Below are 12,563 nucleotides of genomic sequence, written 5' to 3'. Positions count from 1 at the left end.
CAGAACTGGCCTTTGCCAGTTCAGGGTTCTGCCCCGCAGCCTGGTGGTTGGATGCTGGGTGCTTGGGCAGGTTCTTGGGGCCCAGAGAAGGTGCTGAGCCTCATGTGTGGGCCCTGGGTCTGGTAGAAAGCCCTTCCCTCCCCTCTTCTCACAGCCCACCGTTTCCCAGCGCTGGGCCCTGTTTCTCTGGTCTCCTTGGTGACAATCTCATCTCTCCTCGGCTTCTCTCCAGCACCTGAAAATAGCCTCCGAAAGTGGAGATGCCTGCTCTCTTCCCTGCTGCCAGCACCCACGAGGGCCAGGCTGGAGCCAGGCTGCTCTGCACAGCACAGCTGTAAGGGCCTGGCCCCATGGGCCCTTGCACCACTGCGGGATTTGGGCCATCCTGTCAGCCAGCACCGAGGCCTCGGCCCCATCCCTCCTCTTCCTGCCTGCTGTGAGGCAGCACCAGGGAACTCTTTTACCCCGCCATGGGCCAATATCCAGCTGCTCCCTGCAGCTAGATAGAGCCCTGTCCCTTTGGTCCTGTAGCCACCAACCCTGTAGCTCGCCCGCAGCTGCCCCGGGCCAGCCCCACAGCCTCACCGAAACAGAAAATGGAGCCGGGGAGCGGGCAGAGGGCGAGAGGAGGGGGTGGCCCCGCGGCAAGGAAGGAGGTTACCCCACAGGTCGGGCTGCCTCACCGTGGGACCAGCGTGGCCGCGGACAGTGAGCTGCAGCAGGACCCCGGGCAGGGACGGGCAGGGCTGGGCAGCGTCGAGGACAAAGGGTCCGCATCCGCTCAGCCCGTGGCTGGACCCAGCCATTCTCCACGCTGTGCCCCCCACCCGCGACGGGGCGGGGCAGCACCGGGCAGGCAGGACCGCGTCCCGACGGCGCGGAGCACCGCTCCTGGAGGACGGGGCTGCACGGAGCGGGGTGTCCCTCCACTCTCTGCCCCCAGCCATGCCTCCATCGCCCCCTCCATCGGGTCCCCAGGGCCGGCGTTGTCCTGCGGCCGCGACCACCTACTTCAGCCCGGGGCCGCGGGGTGGCTGCGGGCGCTGCTCGGTGGTGTCGGCTGTGTCCTCCCCCCCCCGCCCCCCCGCCGGCGGCGCTGGCGGCGGGGGCATGGCTGACATTGCTCACTGACATTCTATCTGCCAGGGCCACGCCAGCCGCGGGCCCAGAATAGCAGCGCTGCCCCGCAGATAGCATGGAGCGGCTCCGTGGCCCCGCTGCGTCCCAGGTACCGTCAGGCTGGGTGGGGGGCCCGACCCGACAGCCCCCCGCCGGGGACAGGTCACCCCTGGGGTGGGGGAATGTGGGCAGCTGATGGGCCCCTTCCCACGGCCATGCAGCCATGGGGACAAGGACGTCCTCGTCCCAGCTGTGCCAAGCCCCTTGGGAACGGTTGGGGGACGGTGTTGCAGGGTCTCTTCTCGGTGTTGGCTCTTAGGCTCCTTAGGCAGTGGTCCCTGTCCCTGTGCCTTCGTTATTTTAGGGTGGCTTGTAAACTTTGGCCCTGTCAGGCAAGTTGTGGCTGGGGTTGCTCTTCCCTCTGCACGTGCTGCTGTACTATAGTAGGGTCTCCTGTGGACTGGGGGAACAGGGTCAGCTGTCCGGCCCTGTGGCCTCCCTTCCTTCTCAGGCTGCTGCTTTGTTAATGTAGGTTTCCTGGGATGAACCTGGTCCCCGGGAGGGGCCAATGGGGCTGGTGAGGCTCTTGGCATGGGAAGAAGCAAGACTGGGATTTACACCTTGGGATTGGGAGAGAATGGGCGCAGAGCCGCTGTGGGACATGCTGGGCTCCAACCTCCGAGAGAGAAGGCAGGAGGTCCTGCCATCCATGCCTTGTCCTGCTCTGGAAACCCCTGCCGTCTCCCCAGAGCAGGAGGACAAGCTGGGTGTCCTGGACTGGAGCCACCATGGAGACTGCAGGCTCTGGGGCTCCTGGGCTGGTGGGGGGTGCCCAGCAGGGCTGGGGACTGAGCCCAGCCCCCATCCCCGCCCTGAAAGGACAGTCCTCTCTGCCCGGCTTGGGTGGACCAGAGCAGCTGGGTGGGTGCAGGCAGAATCCATGGATGCAGGGGAAAGACTGGGTTGACTCCTGCTGACCCCTCCTTGCTGTGTGCCCTCTCAGGTGGCGCTGCTGGATGCTGCTGCGTGCTCTGAGGAGGAAGGTGCGTAGCAGGAAGAGTCTAGGTGTGTAGCAGGGGGGACTGCCTTACTTGTGCGACAGGTGCATTGGTCCTCTGCCCACCCTGCCCATACCCCTCTCCTCAGCTGGAGTGTGCCCCAGGCTGGAGAACTGCAGTGCTATGTGCTGCCCCTGTGGAATGGGGTACAGGGAGGCTCTTTCGGGAGCATTCCCTGCTCCCCCCCCCACGTGGGAGGGTGCTGAGACCCAGCAGCTCAGCTCACTGGCCAGGGCTGGGGTGGCTTTGCCTGCAGGATTTCCGAAGGCTGTATGCCCCAGGGAGGAGGAAGAGGAGGAGGAAGAATACAGGAGACCTGTCACCTTCACACTGGGAAATGAGATACTGGGGCTGGGCCCAGAGTCTGAGTTTCAGAACCCTGATGCTGACGTCTATATGCACTTCTTGATGAGCCACTGCTGTTATGATGCCATCCCCACCAGCTGCAAGCTTGTCATCTTCGACATCTCCCTGGAGGTGATAACCTGGGGGATGAGTGGGGATGGGCAGTGAAGAAGCAGGCTTGGGGACCCTCTGAACCCTTCCGCACTCTGCCAGCAGATCAAGAAAGCCTTTGTGGCACTGGTGGCCAACGGGGTGCGTGCTGCCCCTCTCTGGGACAGCAAGATGCAGAGCTTTGTGGGTGAGTGCCAGCAGCGATGCGTGGCCCCCTCCCCTGCCTTGCAGAGAGGGTGCAGGCAGCGCTGCCAGTCCCACACATCTCCACAGGGATGCTCACCATCACCGACTTCATCAACATCCTCCACCGCTACTACCGCTCGCCTCTGGTGAGTGCAGTGAGGAGGGCTCGGGGGATCAGGACATGCGCGGGGCAGGGAGCAGCTGTCCCCACCACTCCTGGTCCCTTCTTAATCACTAGACAATGACCAGAGGATGATTCTGGGCCAGACCAGCATCCAGTGGTTGCTCCCCTGCTTGGCCTCCAGAATGTAATCCCTATGCTTGGGTGATGGGGTGTGATGCCCAGGGAAGGGGGCAGTGTCCCAGAGTGCCCTCAGTAGCCCATGGAACCACCATGATCAGGGAATTTCCTTGCCTTCAGGTTCAGATCTACGAGTTGGAGGAGCACAAGATTGAGACCTGGAGAGGTAAAAATCATGGGGTGATGTGGGTGGCTGGGCTGATGTTGTCACACACGGCATAGAGGTGGGCTCTGGTGTTGTGGGGCTGCAACAGAGGACTGGAGGACCCGCTCTCATAGCTCTCTCCCTTAGCAGAGGTGTACCTACAGGGCTCCTTCAAGCCACTAGTCTACATCTCTCCGAGTGATAGGTGAGAGCCTGCCCACTGGGGGGGACAGCACACACCTTGGAGTGGGGGTGTGTGTGTGCCTGGAATGCAGCCCTATCCCCCCACGATGTCCCCATCACCCACAGCCTCTTCGACGCTGTCTACTCCCTGATCAAGCACAAAATCCACCGCCTGCCTGTCATTGAGCCTGTCTCAGGCAATGTCCTGCACATCCTGACGCACAAGCGCATCCTCAAGTTTCTCCACATCTTTGTGAGTGTCGGGGCTGTGTGTGCACACATGTGGCTGGTGTGTAGGGGCACAGACAAGGGTGTCAAGCTGTGCATAGGTGCCAGCCCAGCCCTGCCCTGTCCCATCGAAGGGTTCTACCATTCCCAAGCCACACTTCCTGAAGAAAACAGTGCAGGAACTGTGCATTGGCACCTTCCGTGATCTGGCCGTTGTGCCCGAGACTGCCCCGATCTACACTGCCTTGGAGATTTTTGTGGATCGCCGTGTCTCTGCCTTGCCTGTCATCAATGATGCTGGTACCTGGGGAGGGAAAAAGTGACATCCTTATCTCCCTCTGCTAGCAGCTCCAGTACCCTCCCTACCCAAATCCCCTCTCTTGGCCCTTGGGCTGCCCCTTGGGCTGTGGGAGGAACATGGCAGGTGGTCCCAAGGACCCCTTCCACACCCCCTGCACTGTTTCTCTTTGCAGGGCAAGTGGTTGGCCTGTATTCCCGGTTTGATGTCATTGTGAGTACCCTGGGTGTTTGCATGCCTGGGTTCCAGTTTGGCCCCTCGCATGCACTGGTGGGAGCTCATACCTCTCTGTGCCCGTGCAAACCCACCCCACATGCAGTGTCATGCATGCATTGTTGGCACAACGGGGTGCAAGGACACCTTGGGGCGCTGAATGGGGGTCGCATCTACCACAGCACCTGGCAGCCCAGAAGACCTACAACAACCTGGACATCAGTGTGAGGGAGGCACTGCAGCAACGCAGTATCTGCCTGGAGGGGGTCCTCACCTGCTACCCCCATGAACCTATGGAGGACATAATTGACCGCATTGCCAAGGAGCAGGTGAGTGGCCGGGGTGCCTTGTGCCAGCACCAGCCACCACTGCCAGCTGCCCAGCCTGCCTGTGATGCCCTGCCTGCACCCACAGGTCCATCGCCTGGTTCTGGTGGATGAGAACCGGTACCCGCGGGGCATCATCTCCCTCTCTGACATCCTGCAGGCCCTTGTGCTCACTCCCGCAGGTATCGATGCTCTTAACTCTTAGCCCACGACGCTCCATCTTACTCCACTTGCACCTTTAATTTCTCTCCACTTCAGGTAGGCACCACCCCACCATTATTGTGTGCCTGTCCCTGCCCTGCTGCTGGGTCACCTGCACCTTGTTACCTGCCTGCTCAGGCAACCTGCCTCTGCCCCATCCAGAGTGGTCCTGGGGGATGGAGAAGGCTGGGGCTGGGGTCTGGCAGTGCTGGGTGCCCAAGCAGGGACAGCAGGACCCAGATGTTGCTTGACCCAGGAGTACACAAGGATCACAGGGCATCTCTGGTGACTCTGAGGAAGGATGGGGGCACCTTCAATGGAGGCACTTTGCCGGAGCCCCATTCAGGCAGCGTGTGGAATGCAGGTTTTGCAGGTCTCTGGGCTTTGGACTGGATGAGGGTTTTGGGGTGTGATGCACCCCAAGACAAAAGCCTAGTTTTGATCTCGCCTTAATTCCCCCCCTGAGACCTAAGCACCTCCAGTGCCATTCCCAAGGGACACAGAGGGGACAGATCCCCACTTGCACCCCCAGGCATGCTGCCCACCACTAGCCATATGCAAAATGTGGCCAACCCCCAGCTGGCAGAGCCCCCCACCCCCTCCACTTGCAGCAGCCCCAAAACTGCCTGCTCCAGAGACAGGGCTCACTCCCAGGTGGCACTGGAACCATGCTGCCTGGCCATGTGCAGCTGGCTCTGCTCACCCACTGCCTGGTGAATCCTCACTGGCTATGGGTGGGCATGGTCCTGGCACCTACTGTGGCACCTCTTTAGGGGTGAAATGAGGAGGGGGAGCAAGCTCCAGTTCCCAACTGCTTCCCAAAGGTAATGATGCTTTTTGGGGTGGTGGTAGGGAATGGGTTGGGACAGGTCTGTGCCCACCAGTTTCCCCAGCAGTGCCCAGCTGCTCTGCACAGAAGAGGACTGGGAATGGTGCGTGTTAGCCACACATGGGATATCCCCCTTGCCCCCATCCCTCCATTTCCCTATCAGGTATCTTCGCTCACCCCATCCCTGGTGCCCACAGGGGTGGCTATGTCAGGAGCTGCAGGGGGCCACTGAAATGTCCCTCTCCAGCCAAGCTGCCCTCCCTCCTACCCCAGGGCTTGCATACAAGCAAGGAATGGAGGAAAGACCCCAGTGTCCATTGGGATGAGTTGGGGGGATCATGTCACAGGTGCCCAGTCCAACACTGATTTGGGGTTATGGTCTTGCACGCTCTTGCCCCACAGGCATCGACCGATCCTTACTCTGAAGACACCAAATGCTGCTCTTGGGGATCTCTTGCATGACCTGTGAGAAGGAGGCTTGGGCCTGAAGGCTCTCTGGGGGGAGGACATGTCTGTTCACCCCAGTCCTAGGGCTCGTCTTGAGTCCAGGGCTAGATCCTGCCAGTCTTGGAGAGGCAGAAACACTGGAAATGGGACCCAGGGGTGCCTCCTTCCAGTGAGCACACAGTGATGCTCAGTGGGCACTGTGCTGGAGGAGATGCAACATGCCTGCAGCTGGGCACAGAGACCCATGTAGCCCCAGAGGACCTGGCCACCCCACTGCCATCCTGCTGCTGGATTCGAGCGTTTCTATTATGGCTCCCTCCTAACGAACACAGTCCTGCTGTCTGTGCCCGGTGCCTGGTAGCGCAGGCTCAGCTGCACATACAGGCTTTTTTATTGTAGGGTCACATGGGGCTGGAGCTCTCTGGCAGAGGCACAGTCTGTGCCAGAGCTGGCACCAGGATGGGCACTTGCATGGAAACCCTGTGCACGTTTTGGGGTGGGCAGGGGCTATTTATTTATTTGTTAGTCTATTCAGCCTTGCTGTAACAAAGCAGCCTGATCCAAGAACTGCCTCTTGCCTTTCTGGGGTAAAGCTGGACATGACTCCTCTGGAGAGACCCAGGCTGGGGAAGGGGTACTGGCTGCTTGCCAGCAAGTGTGGCACTGGCAGAGTAGCACCTCTGCCCATGTGGGCAGAACCAAGGCGATGGGGACACAGGGCATGCAGTCTTAATCATCTTCCTGGTGTGCAGGTCCCTTCAGGGACACCCTGAGGACAGCAGGCTTGGTAACAGCAAGGTTTCTGCCTGCTGCTTCCCTCAGTCCAAGAAGAGGGAAAGTGTGAGGGGTTCACTGTTAAAAATGTCCCGTGCCCCAGCCCTCGAGGACCGTGGGCAAATGGCAGTGCGTCCCCGGCTTGTGGCTGCTACCAGCTCTGAGCCTTGAAATGGTCCTGGCTTGGGGGTAGGGGATGCTTGAGCTCATCTTTCTCCTCCTGCTTTGCCTGCAGCAAGCCCTGCCATTCTCGTGACTCCATATCAGCATCTCAGTGCAATAACGGCTGACAGTGGAAAGTCCCAGGAACTAAACCTCCCTCCTGTGCTGGCTGGCTCTGCCAGGGGACACAATACCAGTGCTGGGTGGTGACAGGCCTCCTCCCATCATGGGGAATGTGCTGTGTTACTGCTGTGCTTTCCCAGGACTAGGGCTGGCTCCATCCCTTGGGAAAGGCGCAAACCCCAAACCCCGCCAGCACTCAACCCTCCCCTGGGGGCAAGGGGAAAACTGAGGCACAGAGAAGCTTCTGAGGCCAATGTCAGCTGTTCAGAGAGGACCCAGATGTCCTGGCTCCAGGCACAGATCCACGCGCAGCTACACAAGGACGGGACGAAGGAGACACCGAATGGCTGCAAGCCCCCTCCCTGCTTTCCCCCAGCCCCAAAACAGCTCCCAGGTTCTTGAGACAGCCCAGCTGGGCACAGGATGGGGGGGGGGGGGAACACAACCCCCCTGCAGTGTGTCAAAGGCACAGCAGTTCCTCAAACCTCCTGCAGATTTTGGGCAGGGGGATCTGCCCCAGGGGTGATTTGGGGGCAGTCCCCCCCACCTTTCCCACTGTGGGGCTGTGAGCCCCCTAGTCCAAGCTGGCCAGGGAAGGGGTTTGCCTTCCTGTCCCTCCTTGTGGGGCAGTAAGGGGGATCTCCATTTGGCACCCAGGGTGGGGGTGGACGTGCAGTCAGGGGGCTCCTGGGCGAGCGATGAACTCCAGGTTGATGGGCTTGTCGGCCACCAGGACAATGCGGGACACAGATGTCACTTCCACGCCACGGGGGTCCGGCCGCACCTCAAATGCCTGGATCATCTGTGGGGAGAAGGGGGGTTGGCAGTGCCTTGGGGACTCCCTAGGATCCCCATCCCAGCTCATGCCAAGATACCCAAAGTGGGGGGATCCCTACTTACCCTGGCAAGGGCCAGGTGCATCTCCAGCTCAGCGATGCGGCGTCCGACACAGGCACGAACCCCGTAGCCGAAGGGGATGGAGCTGAAGGGGTGGTGAGGGGAGCCATGTCCCCGGAGCCAGCGCTGGGGCAGGAACCGCTCGGGCTCGGGGAAGTAGGTCTCATCGTGGGACATCGCGTAGTGCGCCAGGACAAAGAGGGTCTGCAGGGCAAGAAGTGGGGTTTAATGACCCCACCTGGCCCCACTGAGCACAGTGGGGGTTCCCACAGCACAGCCTCCACTCACATTCTTGGGGAAGAGGTAGTCTCCAATGACAATGTCCTTCTCATAGAAGACCCTGGCGTTGGTGGGCACCACAGGGTAGACTCTGGGATATGGGGAGAGTTAGTGGGGGAGCAGGACTCACCTGGAGATCCCAGAGGGAGAGAGCCACAGGCAGGACAGGGCACAGCAGCTCCCCGGGGGGGAAGTGGGTATTTGCAGTCCAGAGGGACTGAAATTCAGCCTTGCATCCTGCCTGGTTGGTGCATCCCCTCTGGGGAAGGGGCTGGTGACCAGGACCTCAGGGCAGGGACAAGGCTGGAATGTACCTCAGAGTCTCCTTGATAATGGCCCGAAGCATCGGCAACTTGGGAATATCCTCAGCAGCAGGAAACCGGTTGGCAGGCACAACAGCTTTCAGCTCCTGGTACAGGGTCTCCTGGATGTCTGGGTCCCGGGAGAGGTGGTACAAGGCCCACGACAGCGTGTTGGAGGTCTGGGGGAGTGGAGCACCGGGGGGAGTGAAGGAATTGGGGCTGGTACCTGAGCAGCCTTGTGCCAAGCACAGCATCAGTACAGCACCAGAGAGCCCCTGCTCTGGTACACAGAAAAGTCAGGCGTGAGGGGCAGCAAGCACAGGGCAGAGAGAGGCAGGGAGCAGGGCACGAAGCAGAGCAGAGGATATGGTCAGTACTGACTGATCCCTGAGGGTTTGCCCCTGTGGGGCATCAGCCCCACAGCAACCAGGCTAGAGCTTGCAAGGGCTGGGCAAGCCCCAATCACCAGGGATCCCCTAGCAACAGCTTCCTGGCTCTCACCGTGTCCACACCGGCCAGCAGCAGCTCAGCCACGCTGCCATAGACCTCATCCAGGCTGAGTCTGCCACTGGCCAGCAGGTAGCTCAGGTAGCCAGACACCTCCTTGCCACGCTCCACCTGCCCCTCCAGCTCCTCCATCTTTCGGTCAATCAGTTTCTTGCCTGTAGGGACAGAGAGTGGGAACCAGAGCTGACAGAGCGAGGGCTGCCAAAAGGACATGTGGGCAGGGACTGTCTCACTTCTGAGGGTCCTTAAGGAGTCCAGTGCCACCACACTGGGCCCCCATTGTCACCACTCACCGAAGGCGAAGATGGTGTCCCAGCTGTCCAGGTAACGGTCCCAGAAGGGCAGCACCTTGCGGCTCCATCGGGGCAGGACGGTGGCAAAGATGGAGTTCTTGAACATGAGGTTGATGGAGTCAATGAAGTGCTGGGTCTCAGCAGGGACCTGCTGCTTGAGGCACCCGATGCGGGTCTCAAAGAGGATATAAGAGATCCCTGCAGGGGACAAACAGTATCCAGACCTCCGGGGCAATGGGAAGAGTGGGACAGGGCAGGGGTGAGGGCAAGGATCCCCCTACCTTCCAGGGCAAAGCGGTAGAGTAGGTTGGCCACATCCCCCACCAGCACCCCCGAGGGGCTGCGGCTCCGCTCCTCCCGCAGCCGCACCATCAGGTCTGACACCACCTCCCCGATGGCATCCGCGTACAGCAGCGCCTCTGAGGGTTTCAGCAGCCGCTTGTTGAGGACCTGGCGCAGGCGGTACCAGCGCTCCCCTTCCCTGGATGGGCACAAAGCTCAGTGCTGGGGGCATGGACGGGCAGGGGGCAGTGGCTGGCAGCAGTTCCCCAATCCCTGTGTGCATACTCCCTACCCCAGGCTGGAACCATCCCAGGGGTCATTCCACCCGCCACAGCCATGCCCTTCTACTTGGTGGGGGCACGCAGCTTGCAGGAGTGGGAGCAATGCAAACTGCCACCTGGGCTCTACACCTAAGGAAGGGACAGGACATGTGTGCTGCCCACAGAGCACAGCCACGGCAGGACTCACTCGGTGAAGGGTCCATAGGGCAAGCGCCGGGTGTCCCGGTGTTCCTTCCACAGGGCCATGTCGCTCCGCATGGGGTACTTGCCCTCCTGCCGTAGCAGCTGCTCCAGCACCACTGGGCTCCCAATGTTGATGTTCCTATAATGCCCGAAGGTCGACTTCCAGATAGGTCCATAAAGACGTCGGGATATCACCTGCGATGAACAAAGCATGGCAGGGTCAATGGGACAAACTGGGTCAGATCCCCCCTGCCCCCATGCTGCCCTGAATGTGCCTGTCTGCACCCATCCCATGGACCCCTCAGCATCAGCTGAGCCCAAGCACCTGCCTCTGATCCCCCCAAGCTGGCAGCATCCTTGAAGTGCTCTGCAGATGGCCTGGGCCGGTGTCTCCAGGCTCATTTCCTCTGCCAGCACTAAGCACACCAGGCACTGACCCCCCAGCACAGACTGGCACTCTCCTCACCCACCCCAGAGATGCAGAGAGAGCCTGGTGGGTCTTTTGGGGAAGGACGACCAAGAAAGGACAGCAGGGACAGAGACAACTGCCAAGCACAGGACTGTGCTGAGATGCAGGACCATTGCAGCAGCCACCAGCAGGGCTAAGCCCTGCTGCTTCCAGCATGGCCCCAGTTCTTCATAACCTGGGGACAACAGTTGCTGACTGGGTCCTTGAACTCACCACCCAGTAAGGGTGGTTAATGATCAGTGGGAGGGCAGCACCAGGCTAGGGCATGACTGGGCTGCTCCCAGAACAGGGAGAGCCTGGGGCCCCTGGGGCCCTGGGACCACAGGCTCACAAGGCAGCTAGGGGGCGTTCACCATCATCTACCCTGCTCTGGGCTCCGGTGGCTGCAGCTCCCCTCTCCTTGTCTGCAGCCACAGGTGCCATGCCTGCCTCCCTGGCAGGGCGTGCCGTGACCTCCAAGCGCATCCCTTGGGGGCAGCTGGGCATCCCTTTGCAAGTGGATTTGCACAGGGCCATGTCCAAAGGTCACTTTCCATCCCACCCAGGCACTGACAGAGCCCCTGCAGAGCATGGCCAAGCCTGGGGGGGATGCGGGGGACCTAGCAGGGAAACCCTGGTCCCCATTCCCCGTGGCTGCGGGGATGCACGTGGTACAATCTCCCTTGGTGACTGTCTGCATCGCAGCCTGCGCCTGGATTCAGCTGGATTCGTCACCACGGGGAGACGTTCTTCGTGCATGGTGGCAGGAGGAGGGGGAAGGACGGCCGCCCCGGTACTGCAGGCAGCTCGTGGGCATGGGGCAGCTGTGCCCCGGGTTGAAGCCTGCCCACCAGCATCTGCTGGCAGCCACGACCTGGCACAGAGCAGGCCTTGGAGAGCTGGGATGTGAGAAGCCAGAGCTGCCTGGATCTGGGGAAAGGCACCTCCAGAGCATGTGGGCATCTTTCCGCAAAGCCAGGCTGTGCTCGGTGTCCCAAGGGCAGGAGGGAGCAGGAGGCAGCTCCGGTGCCTACACCCTAAAATCCCACTGTCCTGTGACAACCCCTTCTCCAACCAGCAGTGTCTGGTGCTCTGAGATGCCAGGAAGGCCTGATCCTGCACACTTCTCAGGCTGGTCAGAGCTCCAGGGCGCTGGAAGATGCCGCCTGGCTTGCAGCCAGCCAAGCTCATTGCTTGCTTCATCCGACGTATGAGGAAATGTTGACTGAAGAAAACAAATACCTCTGCCTATCCCTCCCCTGCCTGCCTGGGTATCATCTGCCCAAAAACCTGTCCGGTCACCTGCACCCAAAACCGCTGCCCCTCCCCGGGAGCCTAGGGATGCCAGGACCCTGTGAGATGCCCCTGAACCTTTGCCCTCAGCTGCCTGGCCGGCTCGGGGATGCTGGAGCACCCCTAGGCTGGCTGGACCCTCCTGAGGTCACCCGGTTCTGCTGGCCCCTCTCTACCTGCTGGCCCCAGCATTACCCCGCTGTGTCGGGTGCTCTACCGCCCAGTCGCTCTGCTCCCCTGCTCTGCCGCCCCCGCTCAACTCCCTGCCGTCACTTGTCGGCAGCTATCCCCGTCCCTGGAGCCCATCTCCCCTTGCCCCCAGCTCGCACCCACTCCCTCCCTTGCAAAGCCCCCCCGGGTACAGCACCCTCCCTGCAGCCCCCCCGGAATCCACTCCATCCCATGCACCTCTCCCAACCCTCCCCCCACCTACGACCCTACGCAGGGTCGCCAGGCCCCCACGCAACCCGACCCCCGCACCCCCGCAGCCCTAGGGCCGGGCTGCCCCGGCGCACCTGCAGCCGGTGCGTGTGCAGCAGGTAGCCCCGCAGGAACAGCCAGACGAAAGTACGGAGCAGCCCCGGCCCCGGTAGCTCCTCCGGTCCCTTCAGCCGCGCCGGCCCCGCCGCCGCTGCCGCCGAGCCCCCGGTCCTGCGCGACGGTCCCGGGCTGCTGCGCGGCGGCGGCGGGCGGGGGCGCAGGAGCAGCGGCAGCAGCGGCCGCCGGGCCCCGCCGCTCGGGCCCGCCAT

At 61.6% G+C, this 12,563-nt stretch overlaps 2 protein-coding genes across 2 annotated transcripts; one reads left to right on the top strand and one right to left on the bottom strand.

The window, feature by feature from the left end:
* Positions 1-1,151: 1,151 nt before the first annotated feature.
* On the top strand, positions 1,152-7,303 carry PRKAG3 (protein kinase AMP-activated non-catalytic subunit gamma 3). Its single transcript, XM_082285350.1, has 13 exons — positions 1,152-1,228; positions 2,123-2,162; positions 2,434-2,654; positions 2,739-2,820; positions 2,907-2,965; positions 3,241-3,286; positions 3,416-3,470; positions 3,575-3,701; positions 3,811-3,976; positions 4,150-4,187; positions 4,370-4,516; positions 4,602-4,771; positions 5,946-7,303. The coding sequence occupies exons 1-12, from the start codon at positions 1,196-1,198 to the stop codon at positions 4,716-4,718; spliced, it is 1,131 nt and encodes a 376-aa protein (XP_082141476.1). The 5' UTR covers positions 1,152-1,195; the 3' UTR covers positions 4,719-4,771; positions 5,946-7,303.
* Positions 7,304-12,563, bottom strand: CYP27A1 (cytochrome P450 family 27 subfamily A member 1; the record flags this gene model as incomplete). The annotated part of the gene is made up of 9 exons (XM_082285349.1): positions 7,304-7,851; positions 7,950-8,150; positions 8,235-8,316; positions 8,540-8,706; positions 9,029-9,189; positions 9,328-9,525; positions 9,609-9,808; positions 10,078-10,268; positions 12,330-12,563. 9 exons carry the CDS (start codon positions 12,561-12,563, stop codon positions 7,726-7,728), a joined length of 1,560 nt encoding a protein of 519 aa, XP_082141475.1. The 3' UTR covers positions 7,304-7,725.

The sequence above is a fragment of the Coloeus monedula genome (genome assembly GCF_965178545.1).
Source record: "Coloeus monedula genome assembly, chromosome: 7".
Taxonomy (NCBI): Eukaryota; Metazoa; Chordata; class Aves; order Passeriformes; family Corvidae; genus Coloeus; species Coloeus monedula.
This window is presented reverse-complemented; position numbering and strand designations above follow the sequence as displayed.